The sequence below is a fragment of the Paramormyrops kingsleyae genome, chromosome 25, assembly GCF_048594095.1.
Source record: "Paramormyrops kingsleyae isolate MSU_618 chromosome 25, PKINGS_0.4, whole genome shotgun sequence".
NCBI classification, from domain to species: domain Eukaryota; kingdom Metazoa; phylum Chordata; class Actinopteri; order Osteoglossiformes; family Mormyridae; genus Paramormyrops; species Paramormyrops kingsleyae.
This window is the reverse complement of record NC_132821.1, coordinates 8,832,252-8,853,457: the sequence shown is the minus strand read 5'-3', so window position 1 is coordinate 8,853,457 and position 21,206 is coordinate 8,832,252. Positions and strand designations below refer to the sequence as shown.

Sequence of the window (21,206 nt, the reverse complement as noted above, 5' to 3'; positions counted from 1 at the left end):
ATGCTGCATCTAGCCTTACTGTTTTCTTCGCGAGAAAAGTGCACCCAAATGCTGCTCCTTTTCCTCTGGCTCATTTTCAGACGTGTCACGTGTGTGTCTTTTTCCTTCGAACGTCCCGCTATTACTGACGTTGGCACTGAGACAGAGAGGCACTCGCACGTGTTTTTTGTTTGTTTGTTTTTTTAACTGGAGTAAGCATGTGACGGCAGCGTGCACAAGTCATGGCTCCGCTCCTACCCAATGACAGAGGCACGCAGGGTTTTTTTCCACTGGAGTACTCACGTGAAGGATGCGTGCACAACTATCATCATGCTGTTAGGCAGTAGCACCCCTGCGCTGGGTGCGCCCCTCCCCCTATAACTGTTCTGTCTCGCGGAGGAGCTAATTTGTGTGCATCTGTGTGAAACACGCATAGGAAAAAAAGAACGACAGAAAGAACGGCTCCCCTCCAGCCGCGACTCGGCTCCCATCGTTCATGTTTATGAGCCGTTCAAAAGAATCGGTTCGTTCGCGAACGTCACAACTCTACAGAGTAATGATGGCGAACTTAACGAGCGAAGAGCAGTTTCCACCAAATTCAGTGAGATCCTTATTAATATACCCGTTTACAAGAAGGCCGATGGAGGAGAAAATCCGGGTTAAGGAGTTGGGACCCGACAAGCCTGACCTTATCATTAACCAGCAGACCAAGGAGAAAAATAAGGTCTACAACCGGAGTTTTTGCAGGAGTTGGTTCGAGCGCAAGTCGTGGCTGACAGGCTGTGGAATAGCCAATGCACTTTTCTGTTTCCCCTGCATTCTTTTTAAAAGCGAAAAATGTGGACACAGTCAGGACAAACCGACTTGAAGCACCTCTCCGAACGCATAAAAAAGCATGAACGATCAGAAGTTCATATGGAAAATTGCATCAAGCTAGCTGTGCTAGGAAAAATTAGCATAGCAGCGCAGCTGGATGAAGGACACCGTGTCGCGGTAAGAAGGCACAATGAAGAGGTTGATAAGAATCGTCATATTTTATCTAAACTCATTGACTGTATTAAGTTTTGTGGTGCTTTTGAACTTGCATTGCGGGGACATGATGAAAGGGACACTTCTGAAAACCCCGGAATTTTCAGAGGTTTAGTCGACTTGATGGCATCCATTGACCAGGACTTGAACGATCACCTTGAAAATGCAACTGTTTTTAGAGGCACCTCAAAGACGGTACAAAATGAGTTACTGGACTGTATGCTGGCAGTTCTGAGAGAAAAAATCTTGGATGAAGTAAAAACAGCTGACTTTTTAGCCATCCAAGCTGATGAAACTACTGACATTTCCACACACTGTCAGTTAGTCCTGGTACTAAGATACATTGACAGCACCCATAATGTCCAGGAGCGTTTTTTTGAGTTTATTAAGCTCTCCGTTGCCAACGCGGATGCAATTGCTGGTGCCTTATTGGAAAGGCTGCACACCATCCTTCCCGAGGGACAAGAAAAGAAGCTGATCGCTCAGGCCTATGATGGGGCATCAGTGATGAGGGGTGCCACTGGAGGAGTTCAACGTAAGGTCCAGGACACCTATGGAAATGCTTACTATGTTCACTGTTATGCCCACCAGTTAAACCTTGTAATGCAACAAGCAACATCCCACATCCCACAGTCACTTTTTTTCTGATATTGGGGGATTTTCTTCGTTTTTTTCCAAGTCAAGCAAGAGAACGGCAGTGCTTGATGAGGTGGTGGCGCATCGACTTCCAAGTGCATCGGCAACGCGCTGGAACTTCAACATCCGCGCTGTTAACACAGTGTATGAACACCAGGCGGATCTGGTGAAGTATTTGAGATCATCCGGAACAGAGCTGAATTTGACGGCCCCACGAAGAGAGAGTCTGGCGGCTATGTGAGAATGCTGGAAGATAATGATTTCTGTTTTTTCCTGGCCCTCTTCCACAAAATAATGCCACATGTGGACATGCTGTATAACCAGCTGCAGAAAAGGAACATCGATTCTGTCTACATCTCAGGAATCATCCAGAGATTCATTGACAACATGCAGGCTATCAGGTAAGCTATGCATGTATGCACAGTGTTACCAAATGTTAATTCTCTTTGAATAGACTCAAAATAGAATATTTAATCTCTCATCTTGTTAAAACAATGAATTTATCTGTAACATTATGATGAATTTGAAATGTGCAAATACAAGGACTTATGATTTAACACTAGAAAGACTGACTGGGTCATTGACCCAAATCAAACAAAATCACTATTTCTCATTGAAGTTCTTGCTACAAAAATCTGAAAAAAGTTAGCTTCAGTTAGCTTTCGTTTGACAGCTCATGCATATTTTGGCCAAGCATTTGCCGCAAACAGGACGCTTGCACGTGTCACAGGTAGTGACAGTTTTGTTGCGTTTACAAGCGACCGTGACTTGACAGCTGACTCTTCTCTCAAGTTGCCCTGTCGGTGATGGTGTTATGACTATTATGTTATTGTTATTATGACTTGGTTATCTAATTCATTTGCATGACATTACGTCAATTGACCCAGTCAGTCTTTCTAGGTATATACTGCTGTAAAATACTAATTTCACCAGCAACTTCATTTGTGTTACCATGTTCTGTTCAAGAATGATAAAAAAATAAAAGTCAGATTTTTTCAGATTTTTGTAGCAAGAACTTCAATGAGAAATAGCAGTGATTTTGTTTGATTTGGGTCAATTGACCCAGTCAGTCTTTCTAGTGTTATACAGTCCTGGGATTATATATCTTAGACTTAACTTTATTGATCCCTTTGGGATGACTCCCTCAGGGAAATTAACATTTCCAGCAGCAAAATAAATAAATAAATAAATAAATATATATATATATATATATATATATATATATATGGAATAAAATAAGGATGGAGTAAGATAAATAAATAAACAGATAGATATATACAGTACGTATCTGTCTTATACAGTAACCAATTTTCAGAAATGACTTTTAGAACTTATAAATTGTTTCCGTATCATCAGGGAAGCTGTCCCTTCTCTAGTTGAGGGTCAGGAGTACCGGGGACCTGAACAGGAGCCACCCACAAAGAAACGGAGGACATTGGGAGAAGACAGGCAACACCATTTGGCATTGGAGGTAAATACTTGCACCTGCTGACAAATGGATAGAAGGCACAACAACTTATCACCACATTGGCCACAATAGTGCTACTGACTGAAATATACATTGTCATGTTATTATATGAATATATAGTGTAAGCCATATTGGCTCATTACACAATTATAGGTATTCAGGAAAGGAAAGGAGAATTATAGCCTATTGTTATAAATAAAATGTCAAAACCTACTTCTTACCTATTTTTTTATTTATATATCATGTCAGGTATGTGACACCATTATGTGCCATGCCAAGGAGCGGTTTTCCTTCACCAAACACCTGGTCAGTGCCACTCTGCTGCAAGGAGCCTTGTTCCCACAACACCACAAGACGTTCCCAGATTCAGCGCTGGATACCACGGTGGAAGCCTATCCCTCACTGGACAAGGCCAGACTTAAAACAGAACTGTCCCTGATTTACAGCAACGAGGAGTTCCAGAGTTGCTGTGGTGCACTGGCTCTATTTCAGGTTCTGATGGAGAATAACCTTCAGGACACATTTACTGAAACTGTAAGTCTTCTCAACATCCTCATCACCACACCGATGACAACATCTGAATCAGAGAGGTGCTTTTCAACTTTAAAAAGACTAAAAACTTTCCTCAGGAATACAATGGCACAAGATCGCCTCAACGCTCTGGCTATGCTTTCCATAGAGAAAAACCTAACACGGGACATCCCTGATTTCAACACCAGAGTCATTGAAAAATTTGCCACTCAGAAAGATAGATGAGCAAAGTTCCTGAACAAATAAACCTGTATATGTCCCTCCACTCAGTCATCACATTAGACTCACCTTAGAAACACAAACATACCCATCTTTCTCCCACTCACTCACACACTGCTAACTTGATTACAAGGGTGTAGTAATGACATACAGTATAGCAGTTGTTAATTGTTTTAGACTGGTGTGTTAAATTGCATTTTTAAAACTGTTTTTCTTTGTGTGAACCACTTTGAGATGCAACTTTGCTTGAAAGGTGATCCAGCTGATCATACCCTTTGATGTTGATTATTGTATTTGATACTCTCTCAAGCATGCATGGCGTATTATACAATGGAAATTTGTTCGTTTACTTTATCTGTGAAACTGGTGATTTTGAGGAGGAGATTAAATCATTACTGTTAATTGTAATCATCGTCTGACTGTTGATTTGAATTCTTATATTGGACTAAGCAAAGAAATATATTGTCACATCAGCCCCACCAGGAAAAATTTTCACCAGCCGCCACTGCTGTAGAGCCTACTATATATTTGTGGTGTGGTGGCGAATTGGTGCAGAAGTTTTAGAACTGCACTATCGATTTATCACTTTATTTAGAAATATAAATTCAGTTCTTATCCTTTTTAAAAGTTACATTTTTTGAAATTGTCTATCAAAGTGTCCCTCAGAATGACACTGGGGCTGGGGTGGGCGGGGCTACGAGGGGGGGAGGGGACGCGGTCAGAATGGTATATTAAGAGGAGACCTCCGCATGTACAGTTACTCTACCTCTGCTTCCAGCGAGACAAGAGCTCCAGATTCTGCTCAAGATTTCATCTTTTGTCGAACAACTCGTCAAGAATGGCTTCCAAGGCGTAAGTTATGATCAATTTATTATTGCATTTGAATGTGTAGAAACTGTGGATAAACTTGTTCATCCTTGTATGTAGTTTACTGACACTGTGCTTAAACTGACTACTATTGTTAAAACTTAAATTGCATCCACTACAAGACGAAAACAATATTTCGAAGCAACTTTTTTTAATTACTAAAAACTCATCTTTTTAGAAAGACATTTTAAGGTACTTTATAGATTCTCCTGTTTTATCTCTTTATTATTTTTTTTTCTGTAGCACTTTTGAGATTGCTAAAATATAAAGTGCAATGCAAATAAAATGTATTTTATACTAATTATCTTTATATTAGTAGTAAAGATGGTATTAAAGTGTAGAATACCATTTTTTTATTTGCAGTGATCACAAAGGGCTTGTATTGCTTGATATAAATGTAACTAATTAGTAAACATGTTTCAGTAGTTGTGATCATGTAGTTTACTAATTACTTTTCTCAGTCTGGGACCCATCAGGATGACAATAGATATGCAAATGTTATTTATCCAAACCACTGAGGAATGAACAATGTTGATGATGATGACTGGAATGGGTCCTGAAAATCATGAATTAAATCTAATCTTAAGTAACACTTCCTTGACTGTTACATAACTGTTAATTGTTTTTTTTTTTTGTTTTTTTTTTTATCTGCAGTACTTCCAACAGGCATTTCCTGCTCTGCCCCGTGTGCAAGAAGACACAGGCACGCCTCTCGGTGCATCTGACTAAGGTGTGCATGAAGAGATCTTCGAAAGAAGCCATCCAAGAAGTAGTGGAGAAGGCAAAGCAGGATGTGCTTGAAGTTCTGCAGTGGGGCAGGGTGTTCAGCTACAGGCACCTGCGAGACATTATGGATGATGCTAATCCTATGAGCAGGTTGGTGGGAAAACTCTTCAGTCTTTTTTACACATCTCGCTTCGTTTCTTCAGTATGACATTTACTAACAGTTTTTTTATTTACTTACTTATCTGAAAGGATGATCCAGGAGCTGGAGCGTCGCCACATGGTGGTGCCTGACACCCCCTCCCCAGCAGTAGCGGCGCAGACCAGCAGTGTTCCTGTGATGGCTGGTACAACCGTGCAGCGACCAGAGAGCTCGGCGACTGAGCAGCTTTATATCTACGCAATATATTCATTAAGTAATGCTGATTTTATTTTCCAGGTGGAAAACGTCAGCAGGTTCATGTTTTTTGTGAACCCAGAAGAGCCATCCCTTGAATTTCTGAGGGAGAGGGAGAAGACGAAGCTCTTCTTTCGGGAGCTGACTGAGGCTGGTCTCTCCAGGCAGACTCAGGTCAACTACATGAAGAGCCTGAAGAGGTTGGTAGCATGTAGATTTTTAACAGTATATTATAGGTTTGTGTTGTATTGTCGTATCTGTTTTCTTCAAGGAAGTTCAGTCCTTCCGCTATTGTCATGGTGGCATGTACAACTTTATGTACATATGGATACTTACATACCTGTCCTTCCTCTGACAGATTCCTCAAGTACCACACCGTGGCCACCGACCTCCGGCGTGACAACATTGCCTTGTGGAATGAGGCAATGTTCTTCGTGGAGTACCTGGGCTCACTCCAGCAGAGCACTGCAAAGTTGGTGAGTAAGGAGATGACGCAAAGGAGGTAAGTTCAACTGTCAACACCCGTTAAATTCCATATGATTTGATTATACATCTCCTCTACTGTGTTTAACACACTCATAATGTTTTTTTTCATCTCCCTCACTGCTCCTGGAGTGCACTGCATGGAGAAGCAGAGCCATTTTACATTGTGAGCACATTTTATTAAAATGTGTACTGTATTGATTAGGATTGACAGTAATTGAATTTTCTTCTCCCACCCACATAGTCATGTCATTCTCACGGGGATGAGCCCAGAGAAGAGTCCAGAGGACTGCTGGGCCGTGCTGAGGGCTGCCAAGAACGACTTCTTGGCAGTCCTTGGCAAGGTGTATCCGGAGGAGATGCCCCTGGAGTGTGCAGAGTGCTGCCTTGTCCTCTACTACCTGGAGGCCACGGTGATTCTGAAGCATCTCCAGCCACCAGGCGTGGTGGAGCACATGACCGTAAGTGTTGTATTCTTTTTGTCTTCACTTTTCCTTTTTGCCGATACTCTTATTTATCAGTGGGACATCATTGTATTGTGTAGGTCCAGGAGTGGATGACCAGGAGCACGTCCGAGGCCGACCATACGGTGATTGTGGTGAAGGAACACAAGACGTCGGCGCAGCAAGCGGCCACGTTTGCATTGTCCTCTGAGGAGGAGACGGTAAGTATATCAAGTTTGATAAGATTTATTTCATAGTTTATTTCAAGAGCAGCGATTTAATCTGTTTTCCTCTGCCAACAGTGGTTCGACATCTACTTCACCCAGGTACGGCCACAGCTCCTGAGCTCCAAGAGGAGCCGGACGACACTGGATGACCTGGGAGGAGACAAACGGTTCTTCGTCTCCACCGCAGGCAGGCCGGCGTTCAACGCTTCGAATGACCTCAACCGGCTGCACCAAAAGTGAGCTGATCGTCATGATTAATTCCCCCTATAATATGTTCTACATACGTGTTGTGTGAGACGTATTAATAAATGTATTTTTGTATTTTAGATACAAGCTGGATCCAGTCACCTACCAGACGGCCCGGCGCATCTTTGAGACGGCCACCAAGGACTTGACGGACCAAGAGAAGTCCTTGGTGGCCGATTACCTCACTCATTCCACTGCGACGGCTGACGAGCACTACCGGATGAAGCAGTCGCGGAATGTGGTGCAGGCCAGTAAGCTGCTGAAGAAGCTGGCAGGTGACTCAAGGTAGGCATGTTTTCTGTTTGTCAACACACTTACCAACATCAAGACACACAACCAAAGCCCTCACCACTGAACACTAACCTTAAACGTTTGTGGGTTTTTTTTTTTTTTGTTTTTTTTTTTTTATCTCAGCGCTGACTCCGCAGAGGAAGGGCCCAGCTGTTCTGCCCGTGGTGCCGCACGGGATGCTGCCCTGGCATCCAACCAACAGATGGATGTCCAGGCAGCGTTCGATCAGCTCCTTCGGACCCACCCCGTGACCCTGGATGGCGACATCCCAGACAAGACGGCACGCTCGCAGACGTCGGGCCGGTTTCAGCGGCAGCTCTATGATCGCTGGCTGAAGGCCCAGATGAGGATGCGCGTACGGCATGTCTTGTGTGAGTATTGTTTGTAGCACTAATGACATTTTTTACTGTGAAACGGTCCTATCTACATAGGCTTCTTAACTAACAACAATTTACTTTGTTCTTGACAGCACACTTTGGCAGACGGCAGCCCACCGAGTCCCGGGTCGACGCTTGGATCAGGAACCAAGGCTGGAAAAGTAACGTTCCCAGCGCGGCCAGCGTTCTGAAGGACTGGAGACCAGTGGGTTCGGTGGACACTGCCGTGGACTCTAGCCACATCCAGGAGCTCATCCACAACCAGAAGTGGAAGGGACTTGTGGTGATGGACATTGCGGGGAAGGGGAAGGGAGTCTGCGCCACCCGGCAGTTCCAGGCTGGTGAGGTGGTGTGTGACTACCACGGGCCGGTAGTCACAGCCACTGAGGGCCAGCGGATTCACTCATCGACGAAGGAAGAAGAATCTGGCTACATGTTCTTCTTCCGGAACAGCCATAAGTCTGAGTGTGCCTGTCACCCGGGCATACAGCCTTTTGGCCGGCTGATTAATCATTCCCATAAGAAGGCCAACCTCCGGCCAAGACTGTACAGCCCAGCCGTCGGGGGACAGGATGTTATTTTGCTTTTGGCCCTGAACAGGATTAATGTTGGGGAGGAACTGTTGTTCGATTATGGGGTGCAGAGGAAATCGTTCAGGGGAGAGGGACTGAGAACCATTGAGAACATGTAGTTAATTTTTGGCAAGATCATCATTTTGATTGTTTGCTACTCTTCCCAAAAGTGATGTGGGTAGATTATTCCACCATGCAAGGTCGGGCAGATTATTCATTCATCAAATTTAAAGCTCTTAATTTCTAATCAATTGGCCCAAGTACATCCTGATTGCACTGTACTATTTTCTTGTATGCAGTTTTTATGTGAAATAACTCTTTAAATGTGAAATAATTATACTAGAAAAGTGTCACTTTATTTTGGTTTTTTTTTTGACAATGTATAAAGTTTAAGACCTTGTCGTTGCCCCAAGTATTACAGTAGTTTACAGTACTTAGATATTAGAAATAATACACAGCAGAATGGTACAGGTGTAAGGTAAATGTCAATTAAATCAGTGGATATAGCCTTAATAAACAGGATGTGTCCAACCAGGCTACTTACGAATTATAAGAAAATCATCTGCATAGATGCAGGGACCTCAGCTTTTCCATGACTTACCTGTTTGTTTCTTTTTTCCAGTGCTTTCAACAGGCATTTTCTACTTTCCCCCGTCTGCCAGAAGACACAGCCGAACCTGTCGGTGCACCTGACTCGTGTGTGCATGAAGACGTCATCAAAAGAGGCTATCTGCGACGTTTTGGAGAAGGCGAAGAAGGATGCGCTGGACGTTCTGCACTGGGGCAGGGTCTTCAGTTACAGTCACATCCGACAGATTTTCAATGGTCCTGATCCAGCGAACAGGTTGGTGGAAGATCTTTTCCGTCTTTCTACACATCACATGTTTCTCCTGACTGAAATTCACTAACAGTGCTTCTTTTTTTGAAAGGATGATCGAGGAGTTGCAGCGTCGCCATATGGTGGTGACTGGCATGCCCCAATCACCAGCGATGGATCGGACCAGCACTGTCTACACAGCCAATCAGCCCCCAGAAAGCTCAGAGGGTGAGCAAACAGAAGATGCTCACAGTGCCAGCAGTGGAGAGACCTTTCAAGTGTGAGTATCTCAGTTTTTACATTGATGCTGTTTGTTTTTGATTGAGCCAGATCAATAAGCATTTTTACAACAAAATGTGTTCCCAACATTGCAGTACCCAGAAGGTGCAGTGGCCACAGAAGACAAGGCAGCTGATGGCAGAAAAGGGGCTCTACAGGAAGCATTCTCTGGACCATCCGCTGCTGAAAGGCTTTGCCACGTACTTGGAGAGGGATCTCCAGAACGAGAATTTTAAACAGGAGGTGATGATCCCTATAGAATTATTATCTATCACTCACTCACTCACTCACCCACCTCCCATCCATCCATCCATCCATCCATTCATCCTTATTCTGTTTCTTCTTCTCAGGTGGAAAATGTAGCCAGGTTCCTGTGTTTCATGAACCCGCAGGAGCCCTCCCTGGAATTCGTCAAGGAAAGGGAGAAGACCAGGCATTTCTTCTCTGAGCTGACAGAGGCTAAATTGACAAAGCAGACTCAGATCAATTATATAAAGAGCCTGAAGAGGTTGGTTGTTTTGTGAATTTTTAATGTAGTTATATATGTGTTTATATACATATATGTTTCTTCAAGCCAGTTTAATCCTCCCCACTATTGTCTTTATCAAGATTACATATGTCTACATTCATGTGAATACTTACATACTTGTGCTTCCTCGGACAGATTCCTCAAGTATCACACAATTGATACTGACCTCCGGAGCAACAACGAAAGGCTGTGGAGAGATGCAAAACACTTCATCGACTACCTGGGCTTACTGCAGCGGAGCTGTGCTAAGCTAGTCGGCAAGGAAATCATCCAAAGGAGGTACACTTAATTCTTCTCGCCTATTTTACTCCTGTGGAGCTGCCTGGAGACCATGACATCCTGCTGCTCTGACTTGCCCACCATCAGAAACGGCACCTATGCCGCCTTGCCCTGCCCTGCCCTCCCCTCCCCTCTGCATTAATTGCACTTGAAATTGAAATTAATTGAATTTTTCTTATTTCTTTACCCCCCCATAGGCACGCCATTCTGAAAGAGAAGCATCCACTCTCTCCGGAAGACTGCTGGGCTGTGCTGAGGGCTGCCAAGAAAGATTTCTTGGCAGTCCTCGGTAAAGTCTATCCAGAAAAGGGCTCCCTGGAATCCACGGAGTGCTGCCTCGTGCTGTACTACCTGGAGGCTGTTGTTATTTTGAAACACCTCCAGCGACCAGGAGTGGTAGAGCACATGACTGTAAGTATTATAAATCTTTTTGTTGCCCTCACTGTCACTTCACTGCCATTACTCTTATTTACTGGTGTAACGCCCTTGTCCTGTGCAGGTGGAGGAGTGGATGACTAGGACCACAGACGAGTCGGGCTATGCAGTCATTGGTGTGAAGGAGCATAAGACGTCTGCACACCAAGTGGCCTGCTTTGCCTTGCCCAATGAGGAGGAGATGGTAAGTTTATCACATTGGATGAGATTAATTTCACATTTCCTGCTAGAACCAAGCAAGTCACACTCAAAAGCAGATTTTACTCGGGTGCGACCTCAGCTCCTGGCCTGCAAAAGGAGCCAGATGAATAAGGATGACCTGGGAGGAGATGAGCGATTTTTTATCTCCACCACCGGAAGGCCTATTTACAACGCGTCCAATGACCTCAACCGGCTGCACCAGAAGTAAGCCGCTCATCCTGACTCATTTCCCTGATATGCTCTAAATGTTTGTTATCAGGTGAAAAGTATTGATTGAAAAATGCCATTTTCAATTTTAGGTACAAGTTGGACCCGGTGACGAGTCAGACTGCCCGGCGTGTGTTTGAGACGGCCACCAAGACCATGACAGACTCGGAGAAGTCTATGGTGGCCGACTATCTCACGCATTCGACTGCGACAGCTGACCGCCACTACAGGATGAAACTGTCTCGGAATGTAGTGGTGGCCAGCAAGCTGCTGAGCAAGCTGGCAGGTGACTCAAGGTAAGCATGTTTGTGTTTGTCAACACACTTAAACAAAATTAACACATGCAACCAAAGCCCCTACCGCTAAACACTAACATTAAATGATTTTTATTTTAGTAACGAGTCTGCGGAGGAGGGAACCAGCCGTGGTGCCCGGGCGGCTGCCCGGGATACTGGGTCCAACCGGCAAATGGACGTCCAGATGGCGTTGGCCCTGCTCCTGCAGACCCACCCGGTGACCCTGGATGGCGACATGCCAGACCGGGCTGCACGCTGCCAGGTGTCCGAGACGTTTCAACGCCAGCTGTATGAGCGCTGGCTTAAGGCACAGATGAGACTGCGTGTCCAGCATGTGCTCTGTAAGTATTATTTTTAACGCTAATGCCATTTTTACTGACAAACAATCCTATGTACATGATTCATATTCACTTCTTGACTAACGGACTGATTTTATTTGTTCTTGACAGCACACTTTGGCAGGAGGGAGCCCACGGAGTCCGGGGTCAGCTCCTGGATAAAGAAGCAGGGCTGGAAAAACAACATCCCTAGTGCGGCCTCCATCCTTAAAGACTGGAAGCCCACAGGACCCGTGGACACCGTGGTTGACTCCAGCCACATCAAGACTCTCATCACCACCCAGAAGTGGAGAGGATTGGTGGTCACGGACATCGCTGGCAAGGGCAAGGGAGTCTGCACCAGCCGGCCGTTCCAATCTGGAGAGGTGGTCTGTGACTACCATGGACAGGTAGTCAGAGCCAAAGAGGGGACGCGCATACACCACAGTCTTGATGAAAATGAGACTGGCTATATGTTCTTTTATCGGAACAAGAAGAATAAACAGATGTGCATTGATGCCCACTCGCCCGAATGCCTGTGCCACCCAGGCAGACAGACTTTTGGGAGGCTCATTAATCACTCCAGAAAGAGAGCCAATGTAAAGCCTAGGCTATATGTGGTGGACATTGATGGGGAGGAGCAAGATGTCATTTTATTTTTTGCCGAAAATAATATAAAGGTCGGCGAAGAACTTAAATTTGACTATGGGGTGGAGAGAAAGTCCTTCAGAGGGGAGGGTTTGGACCTAGATTGGTTGTAAACCCAAACCTTCCCTGGACCGTGCCACCCCAAGTTCTTCGTCGCCCTCGCACTTGCTTTCTCTTTTGTTGTGTGTTTTGTATGATTTGTTTTCTGAATAATTTTGTATTTTAATTTTGAAATTCAGCTGTTGGCCCAAATAAATTTTATTTTGCTAGTAACGTGCATGTACAATCACTTTTTTTCCCTACACTCCTTTCCATTATCTGGATAATGATGATGATGATGATGATTATGAAGCCTGTTCGGTGAACTACTTGCTCGCATCAGAATATCAGGAGCATTTGGGACAGCGTGTGGCTCACTGAGTTAGGCCTGTGTGCTTGTAATTACAAGGTCACCGGTTCAAACCCAATTGAAAAATTGAAATATTAGGTCAATTTTGCTGGTTCCAGCTGCCCCATAATATCTGTCTAGTAGATTCAGATCTATCCTAAGCCCTGAGAGCTGGAAATTCTGGGAAATTATACATCAAATTAAAATTCTAAATATCTAGTTTCTACTGAGCCCTAAAACATCCTGATTGCTCCAGTAGTTTTGGAGAAAAATTAGGAAATATTAGGTCAATTTTGCTGGTATTACTGATTTTGACCTTATTTATTTATGGATAAATTAAAAATAACAAAGTAACTAATAAGCAGAAGAAAAAAAATGAAACGGGGAAAGGCCACACAGGCAGACTATATATGAAATTAAAGCTCAGTATTTGTGTTTTATAATGAGTCCAGTCACATCCGTATTACACCGGGGGATTGTTTGTTAGTTATTTATTTAAAAGCTTCAGTATATTAGGGCCACCTTTCAGGTTTCAGCAATACTGCTTATGCAGACATTCATGTAATCCCAATTTCACAAACTCGCAGCGATTTCAGTCATGTCCCAAGTCTGTAACACACAGGGTTATCAGATGCTGGTGCTTTAAGGCCGGCTCGCTGCAGAAAGTGAGCGAGCGCGTTTGTGCATTAGAGCGAGGCGTCTGGTGTGGGGGGGCGCAGTTTGGGCTGTAATTTCACGGTAAAGACGGGGAAATCTAAATAGGATCATGATGGGGAATACAATTAGTATTAAGCTTGTCCTAACTTATATTATTTTTTTAAGTTATTAAACTTATATTACACTCTATATATATATAATGTTATTTATCAAATGCATTGAGCACTAAACAATGGAGATGATAATTGGAAATTCAACTGAAAGTAACTGATAAGCAGAAAAAAACAATGGACAGGGAACAGGCCACACAGGCAAGTTAGCTGGAGTTGTGAGCCAATATTTTTAATCCAAGTATTTAGTTACAAATTCCTCAGCCTGGGAGTCATCAGCATTTGAATCAAGCAGGTCAGTTACTCAAGCCGTTAACATCGGCTTCTGAGATGAGGGCTATTGTTTCCTTGATTGCTGTTTTTCACCTCTCTGCGATGCACATGCACGGCTACCCATCCCCCAACTATCTGCCAGCGCAACAATTAGGCTGAGATCAGGTAAACAGAGTGACTAAAATAAATGTATTAAACAACCAGTAATGCCGAGCAATACACCAAAATATTCGGAACATTATACACTGAGTCTATCCTGCTAATATTAGTAGTCACTGTATGTCAATTTGTCTGTGTCACAACAGTACGGATTAGAACAATATATGGTACCATGTTACGTGCCGTTGTTTTTACCCCGCCTCCTTGTGCGAACTCCGCCCACGACTGTGCCCGCTAGACCTGTCCTGGCTCCACCCCCACCTCCGGGCCCCGCCTTCGATTCCTGCTCGACCCCGTCATTTCCGTCCGGAGAAGGATAAGAGCCGGTCCAGGACACCCTTCGAGAGCTTTTGCTCGTTATTGGATTTGCCTTTGTTTTTGCATTATTGGATTGATTATTGTGTATGACGGTTTTGGTTTCTTGGTTTACGATTCTTTGCCTTACCCCTTTTTTGTACTTTTGCCCGGTCTGCTTGATTTTCTGGTTATCGATCTTTTGCTTGCTTTTGGTTTACGTCTTCGCGCGCCCCTCTCATTTTGACGCTTTACTGTGTGTATGTTTTGTGTGATTGTTTGGTGCTTAGGGAGTGATTGCCGGTTTTGTTTGGAAGTTTTTGTGACTGTTTTTGGATAGGGAGTTAGGAGTATCACTTGTTGTTTGGTTTTACACTTAGTTAAGCTAGAATTGGGTTGTGTTGGACAAGTGGGTTTTTGTTTCTTATTTTGGCGATAATCACTCCTGAGTCTTTCTGCACTAAACCATTTGTTCTGTGTCTGTCTTGCGTGAATAAAATATAAAAAACTATAAAAATATCCCCTTTGTCCACGTGTGTTCCCTTGTACACCACACCCTGTGTTCCCCTCGTTCCCCTTTCCCCATTCCCTTCCTCTGTTACACCCTAACCCCTAGACAGGGTCGTAACAGAATTGGGGGCTCGTCCGGGATCTTTTCCAGTCCAGGATCCTCCTATCCAGGATTTTCCTGTCTGGGATATTCCCATTTGGGTTTGTTTTGTCCGGGAATTGTTTCGTCCGGGATATTCCTGTCTGGGATATCTTCGTTCCTCTGTGTTGTCCTTCTGTGTACTTTCGGTTTTGCTTGCCGGATTGATTGTAGTGGGAATAGTTGGTGTACTTGGGGTTGTATGATGGCTACCTTTGACTTGCTTGAGTTTACCCTGAACCCCACGAAGGAGCGCTTTGAAACTTGCAGGAAAGCTGAGCTAGTAGCCATTGCGGGGTTTTTCAACGTCAGGATTCCGATTTGTGCGTCGAAGCAGGAAATTAAGCGGGTCCTGCACGACGAATTAGTCATGCAAGGTATTCTGCCCGAGCCAGGTGAACTTTCGGGTGTTGCACCTTGCCCACACCGGTCTCCTGCGTCGGCGGAAGCAGAAGGCCCGGTGCCAGGGGTTCGCATGGATCCCGGAAGTCCCGGCTCGTCTAAGGAGGAGATTCTCCTCACAATTCGACTCCGAGAAACCGAACTGGAGATTAAGAAACAGGACTGCCAAGCCCAAATCTTACGAATTAGGGCTTTGGAGTTGGAGGCAGAACGGGATGCTAACATGCAAAGGGCGAGGGCAGGTCCAAAACCGCCTGTTCCTCACCCTCGTAAGGTAAGCTCGCCCCTTGATGCCGACCGCTCCACTGCTCGTGCCGGTGTAGGTTCACTGGACGAGAGTGTGCGTCCTAATGCTCCATCTCCCCCGGTTCCCCCGGTTCCTCCCTACTCGATCCCCTGAAAGGGAAACTACTGGCTTTGATGTAAGCCGTCACATTGGACTTGTGCCCATTTTTAGGGAAAATGAGGTAGACGCTTACTTCCCCATCTTCGAACGCATTGCGACCACCTTGAATTGGCCCCGGCATCTTTGGTCGTTGCTACTGCAGTGCAAGCTTGTGGGGAAGGCTCAAGAGGTCTGTTCAGCCCTTGGTTTAGAGCAAAGTCTCGACTATGACATTGTGAAGGCTACAGTTTTGAGAGCTTACGAACTAGTGCCTGAAGCATATCGGCAGAATTTCAGGAAGCTTTGTAAATCCGCCTCGCAAACCCACGTGGAATTCGCTCGGGAAAAGTCACTCCTCTTTGATAAATGGTGTACCGCTAGTGGTGTGACTAACTTCGATCAGCTCAAGGAACTGCTTTTGTTAGAGGAGTTTAAAAATTGTTTGCCTGATCGTGTGGTTATTTATTTGAATGAACAGAAAGCTATGTCTCTTGCGGAAGCCGCTACCCTCGCCGATGAGTTTGTATTAACCCACAGAACTGTGTTTGTCCCTACTCCTTTGCCTCGTAAGCTCCATCCCAGACCGGTGCCGCCTCCTGCGAAGGTTGCCCCGATGGCCCCACCGGTAGAAACTAGAGAATGTTTTTATTGTCATGAAGTTGGTCACCTCATCTCTGTTTGTCCTGCGTTACGACGCAAGAACGCTCGTTCGAATGTGAAAAAGGTACTTGTTACGGATTGTGTTCCTGTTTCTGATGTTCCGATGTCACCTAACTCTGTTGAACCCTCCTTCCAGCCTTTTGTATTCCATGGTTTTGTGTCACTTGGAAACTCTGATGTGAAGTGCCCCATCACTATATTGCGGGACACTGGTGCTGCTCAGTCCTTCATATTGGACACTGTGTTAAATTTTGATGACTCATCCTATGCTGGTTATGACGTTCTAGTCCAAGGTATCGAGTTAGGAACAATGAGAGTGCCTCTCCACCAGGTTCATCTGGAAACAGATGATTTTTCAGGTATTGTGAAAGTTGCTGTCCGACCTTGTCTTCCTGTTTCGGGAGTAACTTTTATTTTGGGGAACGACATTGCGGGAGGTAAGGTAGTTCCTCTACCTGAGGTAGCGTCAGAACCGAAGAGTGGCTCTGACAATTTAGAGTATGATTTCCCTGATGCATTTCCCGCTTGTGTCCTTACTCGTGCTCAGGCTCGACGATTAGCAGATATTGACCTAGCTGATTCCTTTATGGCTGAACGTGATGTACCTATTCTGCCCCCATGTGCTAGTCCCCCACCCATGAAAGAACCAGTTTTACCTCAGGGTATAGATGAAGTATGTACTCGTACGGATCTGATCGCAGCTCAAATAGCTGACCCGTCTCTGACGGAGTGTTTTGATTTGGCCGTAGAAAAAGCGACTTTAGCAGACCATTCTGTGGCGTACTTTGTAGATCGTGGTCTGTTGATGCGGAAGTGGACACCTCCTCAGACTCCTTTAGATTGGGCTATACTATTCCAGATAGTAGTTCTGTGTACCCTTAGAGACCAGGTACTAACTTTGGCTCATGACCACCCGTGTTCTGGACACTTAGGTATTAGAAAGACGCTCGCTCGTGTACTAAAGTACTTCTATTGGCCTGGTATAGATATGGAGGTTAAGAAATACTGTCGATCTTGTCACATTTGTCAGCTGGTAGGGAAAACATATCAAGTGATTCCCCCTGCGCCCTTGCGTCCTGTCCCAGCTATCGAGGAGCCAGTAACCTTGTGGCAGATGCCCTCTCACGTTCCTGATGGATTTGTAATTTGGTTGTGTAATTGTATATTGTGGATTTTAGTGATGATTGTGAAATGTGTTTTTGTATACGATGTTAAATGGGTTAGAAATTGTGAACCCTACGAGGTTCACACTTATGGGGGGGGGTGTTACGTGCCGTTGTTTTTACCCCGCCTCCTTGTGCGAACTCCGCCCACGACTGTGCCCGCTAGACCTGTCCTGGCTCCACCCCCACCTCCGGGCCCCGCCTTCGATTCCTGCTCGACCCCGTCATTTCCGTCCGGAGAAGGATAAGAGCCGGTCCAGGACACCCTTCGAGAGCTTTTGCTCGTTATTGGATTTGCCTTTGTTTTTGCATTATTGGATTGATTATTGTGTATGACGGTTTTGGTTTCTTGGTTTACGATTCTTTGCCTTACCCCTTTTTTGTACTTTTGCCCGGTCTGCTTGATTTTCTGGTTATCGATCTTTTGCTTGCTTTTGGTTTACGTCTTCGCGCGCCCCTCTCACTTTGACGCTTTACTGTGTGTATGTTTTGTGTGATTGTTTGGTGCTTAGGGAGTGATTGCCGGTTTTGTTTGGAAGTTTTTGTGACTGTTTTTGGATAGGGAGTTAGGAGTATCACTTGTTGTTTGGTTTTACACTTAGTTAAGCTAGAATTGGGTTGTGTTGGACAAGTGGGTTTTTGTTTCTTATTTTGGCGATAATCACTCCTGAGTCTTTCTGCACTAAACCATTTGTTCTGTGTCTGTCTTGCGTGAATAAAATATAAAAAACTATAAAAATATCCCCTTTGTCCACGTGTGTTCCCTTGTACACCACACCCTGTGTTCCCCTCGTTCCCCTTTCCCCATTCCCTTCCTCTGTTACACCCTAACCCCTAGACAGGGTCGTAACACCATCAGTAATGCGATCTGGCCCCTTTAAGGCTGGCTCGCTCCAAATAGTGAGCGAGTGCGAGAGTGGGTTAGAGCAAGGCGGCGGGGAGGGGGGGCAAATTCAGGCAGAAATTTCAGGGTAAAAACGGCGAAATCGAAATTGGATCATACTGCCAATATTGCTCAGAATCGCTGTAGCTTGGTATGCGGGCCGTTGCGGTTGCTTACCGTGACCGACACATAAGAAAGCAAACATTCTTTATTACCATCCTATGTATGTTAAATTACGATCTTCCACATTAATCAAGAGATTGTAAAACTGACAATATTACAGCTCCAATAGCTTATATTAAAGTCACACAAGAGTCACAACATGGTTTTGAAATGGCAAAGACAGACACAAATGAAATGTATGTCAGCAAGCAACATAAGGGATCTTTTGTTTGGGTAGATTTATATTATATTAAATAGGCTACTATATTTTTGTGGTGTGGTGGCGAAATCGTGCAGAAGTTTTATAACTGCACTATCGATTTATCACCTTATTTAGAAATAAAAATTCAGTTCTTATCCTTTTTAAAAGTTATATTGTTTGAAACTGTCTTCCAGTGGAAGTGTCCCTCAGAGTGACACCGGGGGTGGAGTGGGGTGGGATGGGGTGGGCAGGGCTACGAGGGGGCGGGGGGGCGGTCAGAATCGTATATTAAGAGGAGACCTCCGCATGTACAGTCACTCTACCTCTGCTTCCAGCGAGACAAGAGCTCCAGATTCTGCTCAAGATTTCATCTTTTGTTGAACAACTCGTGAAGAATGGCTTCCAAGGCGTAAGTAATTACGATCAATTTATTATTGCTTTTGAATGTGTAGAAATTGTGTTGTTCATCTTTGTATGTAGTTTACTGACACTGCTTAAGTCTCTTAAACTGACTACAGTACTATTGTTTAAACTTAAATTGCATCCACTACAAAACTAAAACAATATTTCGAAGCAACTTTTTTTAATTACAAAAACTCATCTTTTTAGAAAGACATTTTATAGATTCTCCTGTTTAATCTCTTTATTTTTACTCTGTAGCACTTTCAGATTGCTAAAATATAAGGGCTTATATTGCTTGATATAAATGTAACTACAGTCGAACCTCGTTACAACATACCCCGTTTATAACGTTTACACCAATACAACGTTCAAATTTCGATGTCCCGAATTCGCGTATTGCATTATTCCATTTGCCGGTATCGCTTAGAACATACACCTTTACAGCGTAAACTTCGATATAACGTATGATTTTCAGAGGAAAATAGGCAAACTGACCATCGTTACAACGTACAGCCTCATCTTCCGAGCGCGTGGCACAGGCAAGCCTCTCGGTGCATCTGACTAGGGTGTGCATGAAGAGATCTTCGAAAGAAGCCATCCAAGAAGTAGTGGAGAAGGCAAAGCAGGATGCGCTTGAAGTTCTGCAGTGGGGCAGGGTGTTCAGCTACAGGCACCTGCGAGACATTATGGATGATGCTAATCCTATGAGCAGGTTAGTGGGAAAACTCTTCAGTCTTTTTTACACATCTCGCTTCGTTTCTTCAGTATGACATTTACTAACAGTTTTTTTATTTACTTATTTATCTGAAAGGATGATCCAGGAGCTGGAGCGTCGCCACATGGTGGTGCCTGACACCCCCTCCCCAGCAGTAGCGGCGCAGACCAGCAGTGTTCCTGTGATGGCTGGTACAACCGTGCAGCGACCGGAGAGCTCGGCGACTGAGCAGTCGGAGGACGCAGTCAGTGTCAGCAACGGCGAGATCTTTCAAGTGTGAGTATGAGTGTCTCGGATTTGCAGCTTCATTGATACCTTTTGCTTTTGCTTGTGAGCCAATTGAAGGTGCAATTTTAAGACGAAATATGTTTTCCACATGGCAGTACCCGGGAGGTGCAGTGGCCACAGACCTCCAGGCACATGATGCAGGAGAAGGGACTGTACCGGAAACATTCTCTGGACCATCCCTTCCTGAAGGGCATTGCCGCATACTTGGAGAAGAATCTCCTGAATGAGAATTTCAAGCAGACGGTGAGGTCTCCCATAAAAGTTCACTCTATTATTTTTTTGGAGCTTTATATCTACGCAATATATTCATTAAGTAATGCCGATCTTATTTTCCAGGTGGAAAACGTCAGCAGGTTCATGTTTTTTGTGAACCCTGAAGAGCCATCCCTTGAATTTCTGAGGGAGAGGGAGAAGACGAAGCTCTTCTTTCGGGAGCTGACTGAGGCTGGTCTCTCCAGGCAGACTCAGGTCAACTACATGAAGAGCCTGAAGAGGTTGGTAGCATGTAGATTTTTAACAGTATATTGTAGGTTTGTGTTGTATTGTCGTATCTGTTTTCTTCAAGGAAGTTCAGTCCTCCCACTATTGTCATGGTGGCATGTACAAGTTTATGTACATATGGATACTTACATACATGTCCTTCCTCTGACAGATTCCTCAAGTACCACACCGTGGCCACCGACCTCCGGCGTGACAACATTGCCTTGTGGAATGAGGCAATGTTCTTCGTGGAGTACCTGGGCTCACTCCAGCAGAGCTCTGCAAAGTTGGTGAGTAAGGAGATGACGCAAAGGAGGTAAGTTCAACTGTCAACACCCGTTAAATTCCATATTATGATTTGATTATACATCTCCTCTACTGTGTTTAACACACTCATGATGTTTTTTTTTTATCTCCCTCACTGCTCCTGGAGTGCAC

The 21,206-nt window shown here is 44.6% G+C and overlaps 2 protein-coding genes across 3 annotated transcripts; both read left to right on the top strand.

Annotated features, from left to right (window-relative positions):
• The first annotated feature begins 6,306 nt into the window (after positions 1–6,306).
• Positions 6,307–8,660, top strand: LOC140583049 (uncharacterized). 2 transcript variants are annotated; one of them, XM_072707629.1, is made up of 6 exons: positions 6,307–6,793; positions 6,877–6,996; positions 7,102–7,238; positions 7,330–7,533; positions 7,663–7,910; positions 8,009–8,660. In XM_072707629.1, exons 1-6 carry the CDS (start codon positions 6,596–6,598, stop codon positions 8,605–8,607), a joined length of 1,506 nt encoding a protein of 501 aa, XP_072563730.1. In that variant the 5' UTR covers positions 6,307–6,595; the 3' UTR covers positions 8,608–8,660. The 2 variants fall into 2 exon arrangements, with proteins under 2 accessions (XP_072563730.1, XP_072563729.1); XM_072707628.1 differs by having other exon boundaries at positions 7,078–7,238.
• A 290-nt stretch (positions 8,661–8,950) lies between these two features.
• Positions 8,951–11,825, top strand: LOC140582728 (uncharacterized). Its single transcript, XM_072707041.1, has 11 exons — positions 8,951–8,961; positions 9,111–9,332; positions 9,418–9,585; positions 9,680–9,827; positions 9,935–10,092; positions 10,249–10,392; positions 10,590–10,803; positions 10,892–11,232; positions 11,328–11,531; positions 11,631–11,761; positions 11,818–11,825. The coding sequence occupies exons 1-11, from the start codon at positions 8,951–8,953 to the stop codon at positions 11,823–11,825; spliced, it is 1,749 nt and encodes a 582-aa protein (XP_072563142.1).
• The last annotated feature ends 9,381 nt before the right edge of the window (positions 11,826–21,206 follow it).

Excerpts from the sequence above, each read along its gene's own strand:
- LOC140583049 (XM_072707628.1), top strand. The coding sequence starts at position 6,596 with ATGAGCCCAGAGAAGAGTCCAGAGGACTGCTGGGCCGTGCTGAGGGCT. Across the intron at positions 7,239-7,329 it reads CTCAACCGGCTGCACCAAAA|ATACAAGCTGGATCCAGTCA; the intron begins GTGAGCTGATCG and ends TTTGTATTTTAG. Across the intron at positions 7,534-7,662 it reads AAGCTGGCAGGTGACTCAAG|CGCTGACTCCGCAGAGGAAG; the intron begins GTAGGCATGTTT and ends TTTTTATCTCAG.
- LOC140582728 (XM_072707041.1), top strand. Across the intron at positions 9,828-9,934 it reads ACGAGAATTTTAAACAGGAG|GTGGAAAATGTAGCCAGGTT; the intron begins GTGATGATCCCT and ends TCTTCTTCTCAG. Across the intron at positions 10,393-10,589 it reads AAGGAAATCATCCAAAGGAG|GCACGCCATTCTGAAAGAGA; the intron begins GTACACTTAATT and ends ACCCCCCCATAG.